The 18,861-nt window shown below is 46.6% G+C and overlaps 1 protein-coding gene across 2 annotated transcripts in view; it reads left to right on the top strand.

Annotated features, from left to right (window-relative positions):
• SPG7 (SPG7 matrix AAA peptidase subunit, paraplegin) overlaps positions 1-18,861 on the top strand; it is a 33,507-nt gene that overhangs the window by 11,483 nt on the left and 3,163 nt on the right. For both annotated transcript variants that reach the window (XM_075714846.1, XM_075714847.1), the window contains exons 6-15: positions 630-732; positions 2,264-2,389; positions 2,717-2,879; positions 3,637-3,810; positions 9,664-9,788; positions 10,973-11,075; positions 12,352-12,462; positions 15,786-15,901; positions 17,117-17,273; positions 17,808-17,971. In XM_075714846.1, coding sequence (XP_075570961.1) covers positions 630-732; positions 2,264-2,389; positions 2,717-2,879; positions 3,637-3,810; positions 9,664-9,788; positions 10,973-11,075; positions 12,352-12,462; positions 15,786-15,901; positions 17,117-17,273; positions 17,808-17,971 — 1,342 coding nt within the window. The remainder of the gene's footprint in view (positions 1-629; positions 733-2,263; positions 2,390-2,716; positions 2,880-3,636; positions 3,811-9,663; positions 9,789-10,972; positions 11,076-12,351; positions 12,463-15,785; positions 15,902-17,116; positions 17,274-17,807; positions 17,972-18,861) is intronic.

An 18,861-nucleotide genomic window follows, 5' to 3' on the forward strand; every position in this document is an offset into this window, starting at 1 on the left:
CTGCACATCTCCCTCCTAATGCGATTGGTATTGCAAAGGACCCAGAAAATTGGTGCTGTTGGTTGCTGTAGCACTTTCTTCTGACACAAAGGACTTCTGAGAGACTTGGCCAGGGAGAGCCAACCAGACTAGGTAGAGCAGCCTCTTAATGGGAGACCCGCACTGGGATTTCTGCCAGGATTAGGGGAGGTGGAATCTCCCTAGTGTTGCTGGACATACGTCTTCTGCAGTGAGCTCCCTTTGGAGGGGCTGCCAGCCCCACCGGCTTCTGCTCTGGGTGTGATTCGACTGCCTGAAGGCCCTGCTTGTTTTATAAGTAGGAATCCCTCCGAAGGGGATGGTGAGGTTGAATTTCTTCCACAGCTGTAAGCAGTATTTGCCAGTGTCCTCTGTTTAACTTTTTAGGTTATATCATTGATGGGAGGTTTTATATATATATCTGTATTAAAAAAAAAAACAAAAACCCAAACCCGTAAAGGTTCCATTTTCTTAGTCATGTCTGCTCATTGCTGCACTTGTAGCCTAAATGTCAGGACCTTTAAAATACTGAAAATAGTTATGTTGAGTAATATTTACCGAGTTGTGGCTGAACACCTCAATTTGTACCTGTCTTGCTTTTGTCCTTTTAGTGATATCATTTCCCTGATAGTGACACTTGTGGCTGTGTCCATGTTGTGGAGCATCTTCCGCCTTATTAGGGTTGCAAGCCGGGTGGGAGGATTCAACGCCTTTGTGAGTATCCTGGATCTTGATGTTGTTTTGCAGCCTGTGGGTAGTCTTGTCTTCTGCTGGCCTCATATCCTCCCCTTCTCCTAACAAACTCAATGCAGAATGAGAATTAACTGGTGCCAAGGACTCTCCAGTCTTGATACGTCTCGTATCTTTTCCTGTCCTGATCATCTGACTAGATTGTACAGTAACTGGCCCTAGCTGAGGCCCTTTCTTTCCCCCATGGCAGGAAGGGCTGAGCTCAGAGAATTTGCAGTCCAGTTTGCTCTGCTATTTTCAAAGCTTGTTAATGAGTTGCAGCTGCAGATGGTGTTTTTCACTGGGTCCTGCCAATATGCCTCCCATACAGCCAGCAGTAGGAATTGCTGCTTTTTGCAAAATGAGTTCTCAATTTATAAAATATGTTCAGATTCTGGATTTGATTATGTGTTGGCCTGTTCCGCTCATGCCACATGCCTCACTTGCAACATCACTCAAATCTCCTCCTCCACTCTTCTACCCTTGCCTGGATCAGCTGATGAAACTCTGTAGAAATCAGCCCGGGGTGCGCTGCCATTGACCACAGGGATCTGAGGATGAAAATTTGGTGAATTCAGTCCCTTGTTAAATTTCCCACTCGGTCTCCTCTGTAGTTCTCTTCTGGCTTTGGGATTCTCTTCACACAAAGGGATGCAGCTGCTCAGAGGAGAAGAATATTTTAAAGAAGTGTTGAGTAATGAGGGCCTTGAGGACTAGATTCTGCCCTTGCATAAGTGGGGACAGCTAGGCCCTGCATGTTTAACTGTTCATTTGGATAAGCCCATGTTTGTGAGGCCTGAGAAGCTGTAAACTTCCTTCTCAACGAAAAAAGAATATCCCGAGTAGCCGTTTTCAGTAGAACATAATGAGCAGTTACAAGTAGGGCGTTTAACTAAATTCTTGTTTTGACTGTCACTGTGGCTTAACACATACCAGGAGACTGAGATATGGTATCTGTTAAATTTGAGAACCTATAGTTCTGTCCTGGGTTGTGTTGCAGTAGCAACCATTGGCAGCATCGGACAGTGGTGCAACGTGTCTGTTTATATGCATTTACAAGACAGTATTAGTAATTATTTACCTCTGACAGTTATTTACCATCAATTCATATTCCTCAAAACTATACCTATCCCATGTGTATTAAGAATCAGAGTGTTTAGAAATCGGGTAGAAGATCCCAAATAAGGTTTTGAGCATTCTTCATATTTTTAATAAGTATCGCTACCTGGTCTACATGGAGTTTTTGCTGGATTGTGTTGAGACTATTCCTGCAGGTTTATTCTGGCTCTTCCCAACAAAACGTGAATAAAGTTTGGGTCAACAATCTAGCTGTGACACATTCTGAAAGCAAAAGTTGGTAAAACACCAATGCGTTGGTGGGCATTTTAGTGGTGTTTTTTAGGGGCAGCTTATGCCTGTGCTGTGCTGTTTCCCAAAATATAGCAAACAGCCTTTCCAGACTATTGCCTTGTCCACAGTCAGAGCACGTCTTCACTACTTGTGCTACCTTCCACAGAACCAGTTGAAAATGGCTCGTTTCACCATTGTGGATGGGAAATCTGGAAAAGGGATCAGCTTCAAGGATGTAGCGGGAATGCATGAGGCAAAAATGGAAGTCAAAGAATTTGTGGACTATTTGAAGGTAAATAAAAGTAGAACAAAATATGTGCTTGCTACCCATCTTCTGGGATGGATGGCTGACCTGGGGAGGAGGGTATATTCTTCTTTTCATCCTTCGTGATACTGTGCAGCCTCTGTTTAAATAAACTGACAGCTGTTTATGCTGTGATCAGCATGACTCGATCTCTGTATTTCCAGTTCCGTAACAGGAATGCAGATGTAGCTGGTCCCATTAGCAGCTTAGAGTTACTCAGGCTGAAAACAGTATCGGGAGGCTCTGGGAGGCCGTATTCTTGTGCAGGTGCTTCATGTGAGCTGTGGATCTGAGAGAGTTGTGTTGTTCTTGCAGAATCCTGAGCGCTACCTTCAGCTTGGGGCTAAAGTGCCCAAGGGTGCCTTGTTACTTGGACCGCCAGGCTGTGGGAAGACATTGCTGGCGAAGGCCGTGGCTACAGAAGCACAAGTGCCGTTTCTGGCCATGGCGGGCTCTGAGTTTGTGGAGGTGATAGGAGGTAAGCTTCTCGGGAGGAAGGGTGTGGAGGTTACTTGGTCTGTTGTGGAGTTGGAGGGTCCTGGCTGGGCCTCTTGCAAAGGGCAGAGTTTTAGCCTGTCTTTGCATGGGGAGGATGAGTTGGATATTCTTACTGAAAATACAAAAGGTTTTCAGTGATAGAGAGTACTTATGTAGTACCTAAACTGCGTGCCCTCTGAATTGCTAGTTGTTTCTTTCTGACAGTGTGCAGCCTTGGTTCTCCACTTGAAAGCATTATGTCCCTCTACCTATTATTTAAGCCGCTGCCTGAGGCTTCCTTCCTTGTATGAGAATGCTGATGGATTTTCTGCTGCTCCCTGCTGATGGGGAAAGTATGGCCTCTTTGTGCCTTGGGATTTCCATCTTTCTCCTTTTCTTCCTTCCTCCTAGGTCTCTTGAGACCTGACAAGGGTCAGTGTGCAGGAAAATGGTGACTATTTCTGCTTCTGAGCTGTGGAAGGAACAGGAGTTCATGTTAGGAGCTGGGAGCAGAGCTCCTCTTACAGAAGCTGTAGGAGTCCCTGCAGTTTTGGGAGCTCAGTTAAAAGCCAGCACACTCTAGGAGGAGCTGTGCCTAAAAACTAAACATACAAGTTCTGTGGCTATTTCTTTGTGCCAGGAGTGTTGAGAGAGGGACTGTCATATACTGAGGGTTTGTCGGGGGCCAGTAGTGCTGCTCTCCAGCTTTGCTAACAATTTTAGCTACAAGGCTTATTTCTTCTTCCCTTCCCCTATAGGTCTTGGAGCCGCCAGAGTTCGGAGCCTCTTCAGAGAAGCCCAGGCTCGTGCACCCTGCATCGTGTACATCGACGAAATCGATGCTGTGGGCAAGAAGCGCTCAACCAATATATCTGGTTTTGCCAACGCTGAGGAGGAGCAGACATTAAACCAGCTGCTGGTGGAAATGGACGGTCAGTGTTTCTCTCTGCCTCTCAGCAGTTGGGCCCTTATCGCCTCAGAGATCCAAGCTGCTGGCCTGTATATCTTTTCCCTGCTTGAACTTGCCCTGCCTCTTCAGCATTCTCTTCTTGCTGAAGTAATTACAATTGCATTGAAACAAATCTCGTCCTCCTCTTCCCTGGGACAAGGCTAGCTTGCACTTTGCAGCCTGTTCAGGACTAAGCCCAGAACTACAGCTTGGTCGTGTCCTTGCTAAAAGACCATCTGTACGACAAGTGATAACTGTTTTGGACTCCTGCTTAGCAAAGGGGCTGTGGCCCTGAAAGTCAGGATGTTTTTTTTCCTATGTGGACACCAGTGTGGCCTTGGCTGGCCTTGCTCTGGTTTCGGAGGTCGTCATATCGCTCACTTGAAGTGGGTCCGTTCTCTGTTCTTTCTCCCCTTCACCAGCTCCTGCACTGAGTACAGAGGAAAAGCAGCAGCTGCTGTTCAGCACAGGGTTTGTGGAAGTTGCGTGCCCAGTACTTGCTTCGCACTGACCCAGGCTTTCCTGCAGAACCCTTAGGAATCTCCTCAAGCACCAGTCTGAACCCATGTACCCCGTCATTAGTCCCTGTTTCTGAAGGCACTGTAGCATATCTCCCTTCATGTCCCTGGAGAGTTAGGCAGGACTACTCCAGAGCTGGTGGTGCCTAAGGAAGTAATTAGGCTTAGGACAGATCTCTGAGTATGTGCTGTGACTAAGTTGTGGAGGTAACCCTCTTGAAATCTAGACATTTGTATAGGCTTTTAAGGGTTTGGGGCTAAATCGAGTAAATTTTAAAACCCTGGAGCCAACTGTTTTTGTGACTGTACTGAAGACCCTGAGTCAGAAGAGAGTGTAGTGTCACATCCAGAGTGAATTTGCACCAACAGCTACGTGAGCATCCACCTGCTAATAAAATGAACAGAAAATGTGCATTAGAGATCACGGCTGGCAGAGGGCAGCAACCCCAAAGGCTCTTACTGTAGTAAATGCTTCAGTTCGCGAGTATGTTTTCCCACTGGCAAGTGGAGAAGACTTATTTACAGTACTGGGGAACCAAAATAAAATGAATTGGCAGCAAGGGCGCTGCTGTCTGTAGAGGGTAACATTTAGGTCCAGCTGGGTATTAAATGTTGTTGAATACTTGCTGTATTCAGTCTAAGATACGTAGCGGTTTAAAGCCTGTTAAGGTTTGAAGTTTAGTTGTCCCAGAGGGACATAAGCAATGTAATATAGCAAATCTCTCATCCTTTGACTTATTCTCACGCTGTCTGCCTGACTGTAGGATCCCAGCCTAAACCGAGAGAGATAAGGTTTGCAAACAAGCCCTGGTTTGATGGCACACTTCTGGATGGTTTCTGGCTGTACTGCATCTGGAATTGGCCCTTTTCTCAGACACTTTCATGCAAGTGCCAAAAAGAACGATCCTTTGGCTATTCTTAGTCATAACTCTGTCAGAGCCTGCAGCACTGACCCAACTTGCAATGTTTCTGTTGCTAAATCTTATTATTGCAGAGCAGGGTAAGGAATAACGAACAACCTGCCCATCAGGGAGTGTTTGTATCAGTCTGCTGTTTTGTGGGACAGGGCCGCCTTTTCCCTTGACTGTAGCTGTGACACTTGTTGTCTCATCACACTCTTCACAAGAAAAAATTAAAAGCCACTCTGCACTAAAAGCATCCCCCTATCTCCAGACCTTGGGGGTTGAAACTGCTTGTCTTTTTACTGAATGTTTGCAGTGAAATGGGGATGCAGCCCTGCTAAAGTAGAGCACCTCCTGCAGTTCAGCAGCAAGGCTGCCTTCTGGAGATTGCTCTGGAGTCAGCCCTTCCTTTTCAAGGAGAGAAGCTGGGACTTGTAAAAATGCTTTCAGCGAAGGGTAGATGTTCCTTCACGCTGCACACAAGATGATCTATAATTCTGGATCTCTGCCCTTGCTGCAGAAGGAGGAGAAATTGTAAGCAGGAGCGCAGCATGGTACAGGCAGGGTAGGGCGGTCCTGCTGTACAGAGACTTCTCTCTGCTTCAGCACAGGTGCCGTGAAGTTTTTGAAGGAGAGGAATGAGCTTTGAGTAGGTCCTAAATAACCAGACAGAAATCTGGTTATCAGAGGAACACCCTTGAAACACATAATGCTATGCAGATACCAGAAATCACCTTAAATATGTGTGCGCAGTTCCCTGGGACTTTGCACAGGCACTAACTTAGGCAACTCGGCCAAGCATGTAAATATACTTGGATGAACATAACTGTTTGCAGCTGTATCTGTATAGTAGATGGTCTTGACAGAAAAGGAGAGTAGTAACACACAGAACAGCAGTCCTGGCTTGGTTGGTTTCTTTTTTGATCTTGACAGTTGTAGGGTGAGCTGGCAACAGGTTAACACTGAATTAAATGGAGGCCCATCTGTCTGTTCAGGAATATGTAGTCAGTACAATGCACATCTCCATACCAAAAATAAAAATATCTGATTTCCTCCAGTCTGTAGAAATTAGGCATTGTTTCTAGAGTGTTTTCTTCATGAGTCTCAATTCAGAAATTAGGGTACAACTCTACTGGAAAGTGAGTTTAGAAGGTAAATACTATCCTCAATATGTACTTTAATAGTTCCTTGTTTGCTGTGTGCCGCCTAGTTTATTTTTAAATTTATATTGGCTCATTATTTATTCGTGTCTCATACAGATCAAGTACTAAGTCCATCATTTTGCTAAGTGCTTTATCAAACACACATGAAAAAAATAGCCCAAGGAGTTCACAATGTCAAATGGGACACAGCTGGCAAGGACTGTCAGGCTAGTACAAGAAACGTGGACTTACTGTTGGCTTGTACTCATAAGCAGTGATCTTGGCGCATGTTACTGAAATGTTATCTAACTGAGCATGCTACCTAAACGAACACCAAAGTGCTATGTGCATCATGGCAAAAGAGTTTTCAGAATGAAAGCAAATAAGGTTTTTTAGGGGGTTAACAGTTCTACCCAAGCACAAGCGGAGGAGTGGTGTGTGTTTGTAATGAGGAAGCTTTGAAATGGAAGGTTGAGAGCTCTGTTTTAGCTGTCTTTAGCTTAAATTGATGGTTGAAGTTCTGCAAGGCAACACCATAGAACCAAGTTAGCTATTAATTTGAAAAAAGATCGTGCGCAACAGTAGATCTGTGAGTCATCAGTGGTGATTGTTGAATTTGTGTGTTCGAATGAGATTACTCAGAGGTAAGGTAGAGGAAGAAAAGGAGGGTCAGAGCTATATGGAACCTGCTCTGCAGGCTGGAGGAAGGACGAGGACACCAAGAAAACAGCCATTATGCTAAGCTGTATGGGATGAATGTGCAGCTTGATACTTGGTAATTCTGGTATGCAGGCTTTAGAGTAATTGTAGTGCTCTTCCTGCAAGCAACCTTGGTTTCCTTCACTCTGACAGCTTTCTTCGTGTTCTGGAAGCACCAGGAGTCTGGTGGGAGAAGGGGAGGGACTGGAGGGAGCCTGTATGTACAAAAGCTGTTTTTAAAACCCGAGTGAGACGTGTACTCCAGTCTTTGTTAAAACAGGTGCCTGCTTTGAATAGTGAATCTTCACTCACAAACCGCAAACAAGCGGAAGAGCTATGTGACCCAAATATCTCCTCTGTTCTGAATGCATTTGAGAGAAGCTTGACAGTCCTGGACTGATCTGTGTTTTGTGAATGAAAATGCATGACATCTTTCAGGAGCAGCTCTTCACCTGAAATCCTCGGACAAGACCTCTCCCCTGATCTGTGCTGTATGCAAGTTTCTGACCCCGAGGCTTCCCTCTCAAAGGTGGCCCCGTTTCAATGATACTGTTCACAGATGATGTCCAAAAGGCTTTTGAACAAATGGCTCGAGAATTACACAGTGTAATAATGCAGATAAGATGCCCATCAAAGTAACGTGCTCGGTGTCAGTGGGGAGCGCAGCACTTGCCAGTTCAAGTGGACCCTTTTTTCCCTTTCCTTTTTGAAGTGGCTTCATTTGTAAACATTGTAGATACAAAGGCTCTCTTTAGGCTTAATTTTCAGAGCTGTTTTTCATTTGTTGATGTGGCTGAGGTGGTGTTTTTGTAGACTGTTCCTCTGGCTGATCTTTGCCTGTGGAAGCCAAAGCCTGCGATGTGCCAGGTGATGTTGCATTGGGAACAGTAATGCGAATCGGAGGCTGCAGTTGTAGATTTCTTGGAGCAGTGTTTCGCACCGCTGGGATACAGGCTTGAGAGCAAGTGGAGGAGAAGCTGATGTGAGGACGATGCTCTCAGTGGTTCTGGTTTTTTAGATTTGTTCTAATAGTCAGACCTATTTTGAGAGAGTCTTCCCAGCTGCAAAGCAGATAACGTACTGTACCATCTAATCCTGCCGTGTGAATGAAGCTTGCTATCCCCCAAGTGCCTGCCTGTCTCTCTGCTTATTTATCGCACTCCAAAGTGCAGTGTGTAATACATGCCTGAAGAATGGCCGCCTTCATCCTCTCTGGGAGCTTATTTAGACAGCATCCTGCAGGGAGGAAGAACTGAGGTTTGCTATAGCGCAAGCTGACAGAGCCAGTCCTCTGACTTACCTGTAACCTTAATCCCTCTGCTGAGCTCTTGTACGCTGACACATTTGGCAGCTCTTCTGGTGGAGCTGGAGAGAGCTGAAACTCGCCCAGCTTACGTGCGTAAAGCTGCCTCTCTGCGGCGTGTGACTTGGCAGCGAGGGAAGCACATGGGACTAACGCGCCCTTTCCCTGGGAAGGCTGCTGTGTACCGGGGCTGTTGAATCTGCTGTAAGCAGGTGACTCATACCCAGGGGCCTGTGGGCACCTGGTGGAATGTAATAAATAAGCAGTGTGGTTCAGTGATTCAACATGATCTCCGGCTCCCCACCCAAGCAGCACAACCCTTTCTCCCCTCCTCCAGCTGCTAATGCTCTGGCTTCCCCAGGAAAAGCCCTGTCTGCCTTTGATGCCTCCATACTGCAGGCTGCCCTCGCAAAGCCTGTAAATCCTGATGCTTCCTTCATCTTTAAGACCTGGAGACAAAACCTTCTCTTGACTGTGGCTTGAGCTAGTGTATGCTAATCATCGCTGCAAAGCTGGTTGCGTTTTGTGTCTGCCTACGTGCCTATGGTGTAAGTTCTGCAGGGTTGGTCTTTGCACTGGTCTGCAGCATGCCTAGGTGCCTTCTGAGTGATAAAAGATGAGTGAGAAGGCAAAGATCAAATCATGCTGTAACATGCCCCTTGCTGGGTGGCAAGGCTACGTCCTCTCTTTCTGCATTAACCTGAACTGGCCAGAAGAAAGCCTGTCCCTTCCCTGGTGATCCTGGTGGCCTATATGTGACTGAAGGCTAAAAGTAAATGAAAACTGAAGGGGTTTTCCACAGAAATATTTGGGAGGGAAAGGCTGTTTCAGCTAGCAAACATTGTTTGTACGACCTGGAGCTAAAGGAGAAGGAATTGACTTAAGCCTGGGGATGAAAAGGCATCTCCTAACTCATCAGAATAGATTCTCCTCTGGTTTCTAGTTGGAGAAATTTCCAAATCTGTCAAAAGGAAGGGGGGAAAAAAAGATTTAAGCCAAAGCTTACTAAGTAAATGAAAAGAATTTCAGAGTATCCGTGATGACCAGAGGCTGGCCTGGGTGACTTGGGAGGTTCCTTCCTGTCTTGTGCTCCTAGCTGAAGAGGATGCTTTCTCAGCCTCAGCTGTCCCAGAGGATGCTGTAAACACCCTCTGGCTTTGTGATAAAGCTGTATAAGACATTCTTTGCGTCCTGCCCTGTCTCTGTATGCTTGCAATGCAGCATCTGTGATGGTGAAAACCTTCACCTTTGTTTTTGCTTGTTTTTCTACAGGAATGGGGACCACAGATCACGTCATAGTGCTGGCTTCCACCAACCGTGCTGATGTCTTGGATAACGCCTTGATGAGACCTGGGAGGCTTGACAGGCACATCTTTATTGATCTTCCAACACTCCAGGTATATTCCACTTATTGCCCTTACCATAATGCTAATGACTAAGGTGTGCCAGTCCTTGCTGGTGATTCACTGGCCTGGCAAAGGGTGAGCTCGGAGAAGATAGAGATGGTAAGCTTCTGTTTGCCTATATTCTTATTTATGTGCTCTAAATCAAGGATTTGACGTGCTAATGCAGTTGCCTGTTTTTCTGAAATGACAACTCACTGTTTTTAAGTGTCTCTGCTCTGGTATGAGCTTTGGCAGTGAATTCTTCTGTGAGGTTCTTTGCCATGCGGACGCAGAACTATGTTTGTGTCTTCTCTCCAGGAAATTGGGAACCACCTAATTGGCAAGTTGGCTTGTGTGAGAGCTTAAGTTGTCATGTGCCTTGAGCACCATTTGTTCTTTAGGTTTATTGTCCTCGCTATCCTTGTAAGGCTTTAGAAGCAGCCTGCTAAATTACTTTCTCCTTCTGAATGCTTTTTAAACCCATTTACTAGGAGTCTTCCGTGTCCGTTGTGTTGACATTTGTAGCAGAGTTTTGGGAATAGGCTCAGCTGCAGTAAAGATCTGTCTGCTCTGCCAGCACAGGCTCTTCTTCTCCCATCTGTGCTTTACTGGCATCCTCAGAGTTTTTAGTTAAAATACCTTAAATGCCTGATACAATCTGGCACCGGAAGCATGAACCGTGCAGCTGCCCTGAAGGAGGAAGGGGAAAAACCCTGGCAACTGAGCCCATTGTTTTAATCAGGATCTCCTGGACCAGCTGGATGAGTCAGTCCTTGGCTCCTTGCCAGCCGTCATCTCACCCCCACCTTCGTCTGGGAAATGGTCGCAGGCGAAGTAGCTGGTAGATGGGGTTTTCGGTTGCGGTGTGTGAGGGAGCAGGTAGAGGCAGTCGGGGCTCCTTCCTGCGAGTGCTTTTATGGTTAAGAGAAAAGTTAAAGACAGATCAGAGTGAAAGTTAGGAGGGGAGAGTGGCCCTGAGAGAGAAAGCAGTGACTCACGGTAAGCCTCGGTACATCTGTTCTGAATTTGAGAGCTGGGTGTTTCTCAGGGCTCCTGTAGCACTCGGATGCTGCAAGGACGGCCCTGCCCTCTGCTGGCAATGTCACCGGCCCCGCTGCCAGGGGTCTGCCTCTGCCCTGCTCCCTGCCAGCCGTCGCAGCTGCCACGCTGGCTGAGCTGTTCCGTCTTCTTTCCAGGAGAGAAGAGAGATCTTTGAGCAGCACCTGAAGGGTCTCAAACTGATCCAAGACGCCAGCTTCTACTCACAGCACCTTGCTGAACTGACTCCGGGCTTCAGCGGTATGACATGGGGCATGGTTTGGGACATGGTTTAGTGGGCACGGTGGTGTTAGGTTGACGGTTGGACTGATGATCTGAGATCCTTTCCAACCTTAATGATTCCTAGTTTTTACTTTCATTAAAAAAAATCCAGCCACCAAGCCAGGAAACATGAAATTATTACTCTACCCTAAACTGGTTTAGTGATAGACTTGGTAGTGTTAGGCTAACAGTTGGACTGGATGATCTTAAAGGTCTTTTCCAACCTAAACGATTCTATGATATGCTGTGTCCTTGTGGGGCTGCTCTGCCTGCTTCTACGCTAGTTCTGCAGTTCAGCCTGGAGCTTCTTGGTTGCTTAGTTTTAACAGGGTATTTTGGTCTAAAGGACTTTTTTTCTTCAAGCCTTCTCCGTCTCTATGGAAATAGTGGGAACCTAACCAGCTCCCTGGTGAATGGAGCAGTGATGAGCAATTGTTCATGGCTATTTTCAATCTTCGGAAACTTCTGGGACTAGCAGGGTGGGGAGGATAGGGAAAATACACTGTTCTAATGCCTGGGTTCCTAATTCCTAAGGGGAGGAACCACCGCGCGTGCTCCTGTCCAAGCTGTTGTTGAGGATGAGATGTTGCACTTCAGGGGAAAGACTCTTAAGTTGATATATGTTACCAGGAAAGCGATAGGAGGAATGAATAGCAATTACTTTGTCGGTCAGAATAGAAATTGGACAACTCTGCCTGGCTCCTGCGTTGAGCCGGTTTCCAGGGTAGGTCCCTGGGAGTTTGAAACAGTGCTGAGCAAGAGGCTCCAGAGTTCCTGTTTATGCGGAGTTCCTGGAATATCCTTTCTGGGTTTCCCCTCTAACAGGCCCCAGCACACTGCCTCTTCGTGACTTCTTTCAGCAGCCCCCCGCCACCATCACCCCCACACACAAACTCAGAACAGATGTTCTTTCTCTTCCGCACAGAGGTTGTGCGGTTGCTGTATGAACAGTGCGGCAGCCCGTGCCAGCCCAGACTGCCCACTCTCCTGTTGCTGAGAGCCAGCCTTGGCTTTAGCCTCCTAATTGATTGCTGAACTCTGTCCTCTGTGTGGCAGCGCAGGGTTCATTGCCAAGGCAGTTGTGTTGTTCAAATCCAACATAAACACCACGGACTAGGTTTTGCTCTCTGTTCCCAAGGAACAAAAAAGTGCAGGCTGTTTGACTTCCTTAGGTCCTTCTCCAAATTTGTTCTTGCTTCTTCACACCTTGTCACATAACAAATCCAATGTAATTCTTGTAAACTCTTGTCTACAGGAGCTGACATAGCGAATATATGTAATGAAGCTGCTCTTCATGCCGCTAGAGAAGGTCACAAATCCATCGATACTTTCAACTTCGAGTATGCTGTGGAAAGAGTCATTGCAGGTAAGTGACCCAGCCATTTCTGTTGTTGTCGTACTAGTCTCTATCTGCTTCTTGAGAGAAGGCTCAAGTGAGTGGGTTACATTTGAGGAAGACAGATGGGTCCTGACTGTGCTCTGTCCTGTAGAGCTGTCCTGAAGATCTTAGATGCCATAGTCGCAGAAAGTTCTCTGAACAAGACCTCAAATGGATCTATTGTCCTGAATCTGCAGGCAACCTGAACTAGTAGCTCAGGGAAGATGGCCAGTAGCAAAACGGTAAAGAGGGGAATTCAAATCTGTAAGGCTTTTTTAGTTTTAAAAGGATTTTTTTTTTTTTTTAAATTAAGTATCTCTGGGTTTTTCTTGCTGCTCTGGACACCTGCTACATAAATATGAATAGCAAATAGGCTATGCATCCTCAACAGCAAGAAATTAGAGATTTTTCTTTTTGGCCTCAAAGCCCAGGCTTTGATGAATTTGCAGAATAAACTGGAAGACAGTAGAGTACTGTTCTCCCTCTGAGAACATCCTGTCAGCCTTTCCCTGTCGCTTGTGCGATTGCCAGCAGAGGAACCTCTGGAGATTACCCTGTAGTATATCATAGGGAGGGGAAAAAGAGTTCCCAGAACTCTGGGCTTCACCTGAGGGATTTGAATCTGGTGGGTTTCGGTCTGAACTGCCCTGTAGCCAAGCCTTGGTTTTTATAATCAGACACTTGACTGCATCCAGGCTGCAGTCATTACCCGGGGGTGAGTCTGGGCAAACCGAATGGCATGCTGCGCTTTTCTTAGTAGAGCTTGTGGAACAGGATGTTTGTACTGGGTCAGTTACTTCCTGATCCTGGAATTTAGTCCTGAGTGTTTGCTTTATCAGAAAATGCCTAAAGAATTCCTCATTTAAGAGAAGGTTTTTGAGAAAATTCCTGACAGTTTCACCTGCCTCTTAAAAACAAAACCCTCGGAGTGGTTTTGGTGACTCTGGCCACACTTGCACAAAGCCCAGCTTGTACTCAGCAGCTCCCAGGAGTGGACAGCGAGACGACTCTCATTGTAACACAGAAGTCCTCATCAGCCAGAGCAAATGTGCTTTCCTTTCCCATCGGCAGGAGAGAAAGCACAAAACTTGTAGGGATTCACTTGGCTTTTCTTTCTGAATTCCACCCTTGCCTTAGTTTCCCAGACTTGGAAGATGAGGCAAAAAGCAAGCAAGGCAGGCCACAGGGGATGTGTCGCAGAAGGGATGTCTGGGATTAATGTGGTGGGGCGTTGCAGGGCATGGACTTCAGCAGTTTCACTGCTGACAAGCTGACTTGCTTCGCTAAGGCTCTGTGGTGTGTAGGAGGCCATAAAGTCTTTTTGTTGCTTAATCAGATTCTTTCATATTAGCAGGACCTGGCTATTTTTTGCAGACTAAGTCTAAAAGGCCCCAAACAACCCTTCGGGCCCATATATTAAATGTACCCTTGCCGTGTAATAGGAATACTTCTGGGTTTCACAATCCAGAGGGCATTTCAGTTGCTATAAAAGCTTTTCTTGAAAGAAAGAAGATATTACTGTGCTTTCCATTATACGCTTCTGGTTTTAATAAGAGTGGTGTGGAATCAAAAGAGAACTTTGCAAGTCCAGAGGCCCTGTGAGCCTTAAAGCTTTGTGTTGCTGTAAGGGAGGAGTAAGAACTTCTCTCTGTGGTAGTCCCCATTGTGTTTTTAGTTTGGGAACAGAAAGCAGTCAGTAAGTCAGGTCTCCTGGGAGTGAGGGAGGAAACCTGCTGAGCGCACAGAGGCATTTAGGAGTTGTCTTTAGAAGATGTAGTGGAGCCTGTTTTCCTGGTGGGGTTTGTGTACACCAAGGCCAGCAAAGATGCAGCAGAGTTGTTTCCTGGGTTGTTTGTCTCATAAATGTGATAAGTACGGGCCTTCAGAGAACTTTCCTGCTAGAGATTACTTTATGTAGGAAAAGAAATAATCTTTGTAGGCACGCTGTGTGCTATTGTGAAGAGTACAGTCCCTCCCTCTTTGGTGGGCTGACAGGAATACTTCCAGAATTTCTTAAGTGTGTGTGTCTGTGTATATATATAGTGTATATATAGACATCTTCCTACAACATGCAGGTACATGCGCACACGCTGCTGAAGGCAGAGTAAGGGACTGACTGATGAAAATCAAGGCTGTTGCAATTAATCTGCTGTTCCATCGCCATCGTGCCTTGCAGGGCACAGTGGTTTCCAGGGTCCCTGAGCAGTAATTTTACAAGATCTGCCACACTAATTTTGCTGTTTCCTTGTTTAATAAAGCTCTTGACTTTGTTTAAAAATTAATGTTAATAGAACGTTGTTTTCCAAGACATCAAGCAAGCTTGGTGTAATGCTGCTCTTGACTTGCCTGCTCTACCCCCTACTGCTCCTGGCACTGTGCGGAGACATCGGCTTTAAAGTGCTGGCACCTTTTTGCATTCAACATGCAGAGCTATAATGAGTGCTTCATATGCAGTGTGTCCTGTAGTGAACATATTTTCTATGTGCTAGAAGTTTTACTTCCATTCAGCTTTTTTTTTTTTTAAATCCTAATTGGACTTATTCTGCCTTACGGACTACTGGTTTGGAAAATAGATACTTTCAAAAATCACCTTTTTGGAGGAAGTATTAAGTGTGAGTTATGGCTTAATTTGCTAGTTCTCAGGAGCCTGGGAATAAGCTTCTATAGAGCAAGCCATGTGTAATCGGAGACATTTCCAGGGTCTGGAGGAAGATTTCTATATATGCTCTTGGTCTTTTGCCGATTTGAACACTCCTAATGCACAAGAATCTCAACTGGGACCTCTCTTGCTTCTCTCATGTTCTGCCTAAGGGACTGAAAGACCGTACGGCAAAATGAGTATGAAATTCTAGCTAGTCTCTGTTTTGGTTTGTTGGGGTTTTTTTCCCAAATGGTAGACTGACTTGCTAGATCTGTCCCTGCACAGAGATACAGTGTAATGTGCCTTTGGCAGAGCTGGGAGCAGGACAGAGCTTTGCATTCTAGAGCTGTGATCTAATCAAATGTTAAATTATTTGTCTAATCATTAAGTCTGTTGTAAGGACGAGGTGTGGGGGGGGGGGTAGTTTCTGCCAGTGTTTTCAAGCAATCCAAGCATGGATTGCTTTCTGCTGCAGGGACAGAGCGCACCTTCCACAGCATGTAATTGAAGGGCTTTTTACTGCCTCTCCCTAGGCAGAGTGCAATATGAAGCTTGCCGGCTGTTCAGCCACGGACTCTGCTAGATTGTGCACTTAGCTGTACAAGATTATGCCCTACTGGTTACACCTCTTGCCGGCTATCTTATCGAATCCTCGTCTGTGTTCCTGTAGGCACTGCCAAAAGAAGTAAGATCTTGTCACCAGAAGAGAGGAAGGTTGTGGCGTTTCATGAATCGGGTCACGCGTTGGTGGGCTGGCTGCTGGAGCACACCGAGGCTGTGATGAAGGTAACTCCACTACCAGCTTCTGCGTAATGAAGCCTGTCACTGGATGGGAAGAGAGTCCTTTGGGGTTCCCCTGTCCAAGACGTGTTGATTGTTTTGTAGTACTTGTGTTGAATTCTGCTGCGTTACCCTGGCCTCCATGAGCTTGGAGCTGTGAATACTGCAGCAAAATAAATGGCAAATATAGAATCATAATCATTTCAGTTGGAAGGGACCTTTAAGATCATCAAGTCCAACCATTAACCTCATGCTGCCAAGTCCACCACTAAACCATTCCCTAAAATATGCTGCAGAGAAATCCATTATTAGGCTCGACTGATGACAGTGATGGTGCAAAGCCGATTAACCAGCTATAGGAGAAGCCTTGCAGTTAAAAGCCAACTGTAAAGCTCTTTGGAGCAACTGAGTCTCCTGATGCTGCTGCTCAGTTTGTGCGCTTCCTCCAGGTGCAAAGCACTGCTGCGTGTGTGCACGCGTGCCTATGCGATCTCTTTCCCTGCCGTGGCTCGCCAGCATGTTGCAGCCAGCAAAGCTACCGTTGCAGGAACTGCTCTGATATACTGATGGAGAGAGCTGTGTTTTTCAGACTGGCATGCTTGGAGCTTGCCTGCCTGAAGCCTTTCTGTGTAGGGAAAGGCCTCTCTTTGGCACCCTGGGTCTGTTCTCTCCCATGCGCATCTCCTCAAAAAGCCTTGACACTGGAGGGAGGTGGGGAGTGGAAATGACAAGGGCGGCAGCTCCTTGGCTTGCTATCAGCAGCAAATTCACTCTGAATGACCTATTGTATAAGCTGAACTGTTGTTAATTACTCTTATTTAATGGGTGGGGGAAATGGCTTTTATTTTTCTGAAGACACCCTGTCTTTCTCCAGGTAGTCTCAGTGATTCTGCAACACAGTAAAGTGAACTCAGTTTGGCTTATACCCTCCAAAGCAACTCCTAAATCTCAGGATTTCACTGGCTTGCTGTTAAGGACAATTTCCTTTTCATTTCCTGAGCAGAAACTGGCAGAAAGTGTATGTCTGTAGCTGTCAAGGTAGAGCCTTCAGTACAGGAATGGTGACATACTGCAGTCCTTGGCTGTGTCTCTGTAGGTCAGCCTGCCCCACAGCTTTCAACAAATTTCGCTGGGAATGCAGACCTCTTCCCGTCCTCCCTCTGCTGCTGTAGTTGGGAGCTCTTTTGTTCTCTGAGCTGAGGGAGCTGCTCTGTGTTGCAGGTTTCCATAGCCCCTCGAACAAACGCAGCTCTGGGATTCGCTCAGATCCTTCCGAGAGAGCAGTACCTCTTCACCAAGGAACAGCTGCTGGAGAGGATGTGTATGGCGCTGGGGGGGAGAGTGTCCGAGGCCATCACCTTCAACAAAGTCACTACAGGTGAGGAGCCAGACCCTGCCACGGGCAGGTGGAGCCTGTGCTAAGAGAGCCTGAACTTCTGCACTTGCTCTGTCCAAGGGCGATCTGAGCAAGAGGCAGAGGTTTCCCACCCTGGGAAGGAGAAATGTGCAATTGGCTGTTGCGATCTTGGGCTTGCATTTGTGAGCGTGGAGGTCTCTCATTATTGACTGCCACTGTGTTGTCCTAGACTTGGCCCCAAGCCTAAGGCCACGGATGCAACTACCTGGTGAGAATCTTGGCTCGTGGTGGGGCCTAAAGCTTTCTGGGCCCTGTTTCCAACTAGTTATGTCCAAACGGGATAACAGTGGGCAGTGGCAGGTAAGCACTCCACGTGAGCTAGCATGGGTCCTGCAGTACGTGTAGAAAGGTCCATCAGCAGGTGGAGTGTTCGCCTCCATGGGCTCCTGTGGGTCCTCTGGTCTCTCAAGTAGTGGAACGCGTGTTTGTGCAGGATGTGCTCCTCTTGCACTCAGCTCAGAGCTGGTAAGCATTGCGTGTCTCTCTCCTGCCCAGGAGCGCAGGATGACCTGAAGAAGGTGACCAAGATAGCCTACTCCATGGTGAAGCAGTACGGGATGGTGCCCAGCATTGGGCAGCTCTCCTTCCCGGACCTGGAGAGTGCAGCTGGAATTGGTCGGCGCCCTTTCAGCCAGGGACTTCAGCAAATGATGGACCATGTAAGGCCACCCTTGGTTACATGTTCCTGTTTGTTCTTTACTTTCTGCAGTTCAGTAAAAAAAAATGCAAGTAACTTGCACCCAAACCATTTGCATTTTTCTGTTAGCCATTAAGTAGTACATTTCAACAAGTGAGCACTTACTTATTCTATTACAGTACAGTAGGACTATGCAGTGAGGCATTAAGAGCAGGCGAAATCGCGTATCGCTGTGAGTTCAGCCCAGTAGCACTGCGCTGCCTGAAGCTACAGCGAGTGGCTGTGAAATATGCTGCAATGCATAAAACCGACTGTGAAAGCTGCAGTCCTGGTCCCAGTGCGGACAAGACCCTGGTGACCTTATGTTTGGAGAGAGGCAGAAACGCTTTGCAGGGGAAGAAGGAATAATCTGGGGAGACTGGGGGTTGTGGAACTGCGGGCAAATACCCGGCTATGGAAAGATTCTCTTGCACAAAGTCTCTCCAGGCCCTCAGGAGTCCCATGTATATCTAAGCATGGCTATGCAGTGCTTAGATTACAAGAAACGTGTGTCTTAAAGCCTCAGTTGCACAACTTAAATGTCTCCACTTCCTAGATTAGAGCGGCTATCTAACCAAAATGATGGTTCAGACTGCCTGAAAAATGTTAGCTTGTTTTGACAGGAAAATTGGGCTTCAGTGCTGCAAAAAACATTGCCTTAGTTGAAAAGTCAAATAGCTGGAAACGCAAAAACTCTGGTTCAGAAGCTCCATGGTTGTGCTTTTCTGGGATTTGTGCTGAGCTGCGTCTTTTGCTGCTGGACAGCCTCCTTAATCAGACCGCGTTTCCCATCAGCTGGGACTCTACTGAAGAGTTGTGCTCGTGCAGGCATTTACTGTTCCTTATCATGACTACTCCTTTGGCTTTTTTCCA

This window comes from Pelecanus crispus, chromosome 8 (genome assembly GCF_030463565.1).
Source record: "Pelecanus crispus isolate bPelCri1 chromosome 8, bPelCri1.pri, whole genome shotgun sequence".
In the NCBI taxonomy this organism is placed as follows: domain Eukaryota; kingdom Metazoa; phylum Chordata; class Aves; order Pelecaniformes; family Pelecanidae; genus Pelecanus; species Pelecanus crispus.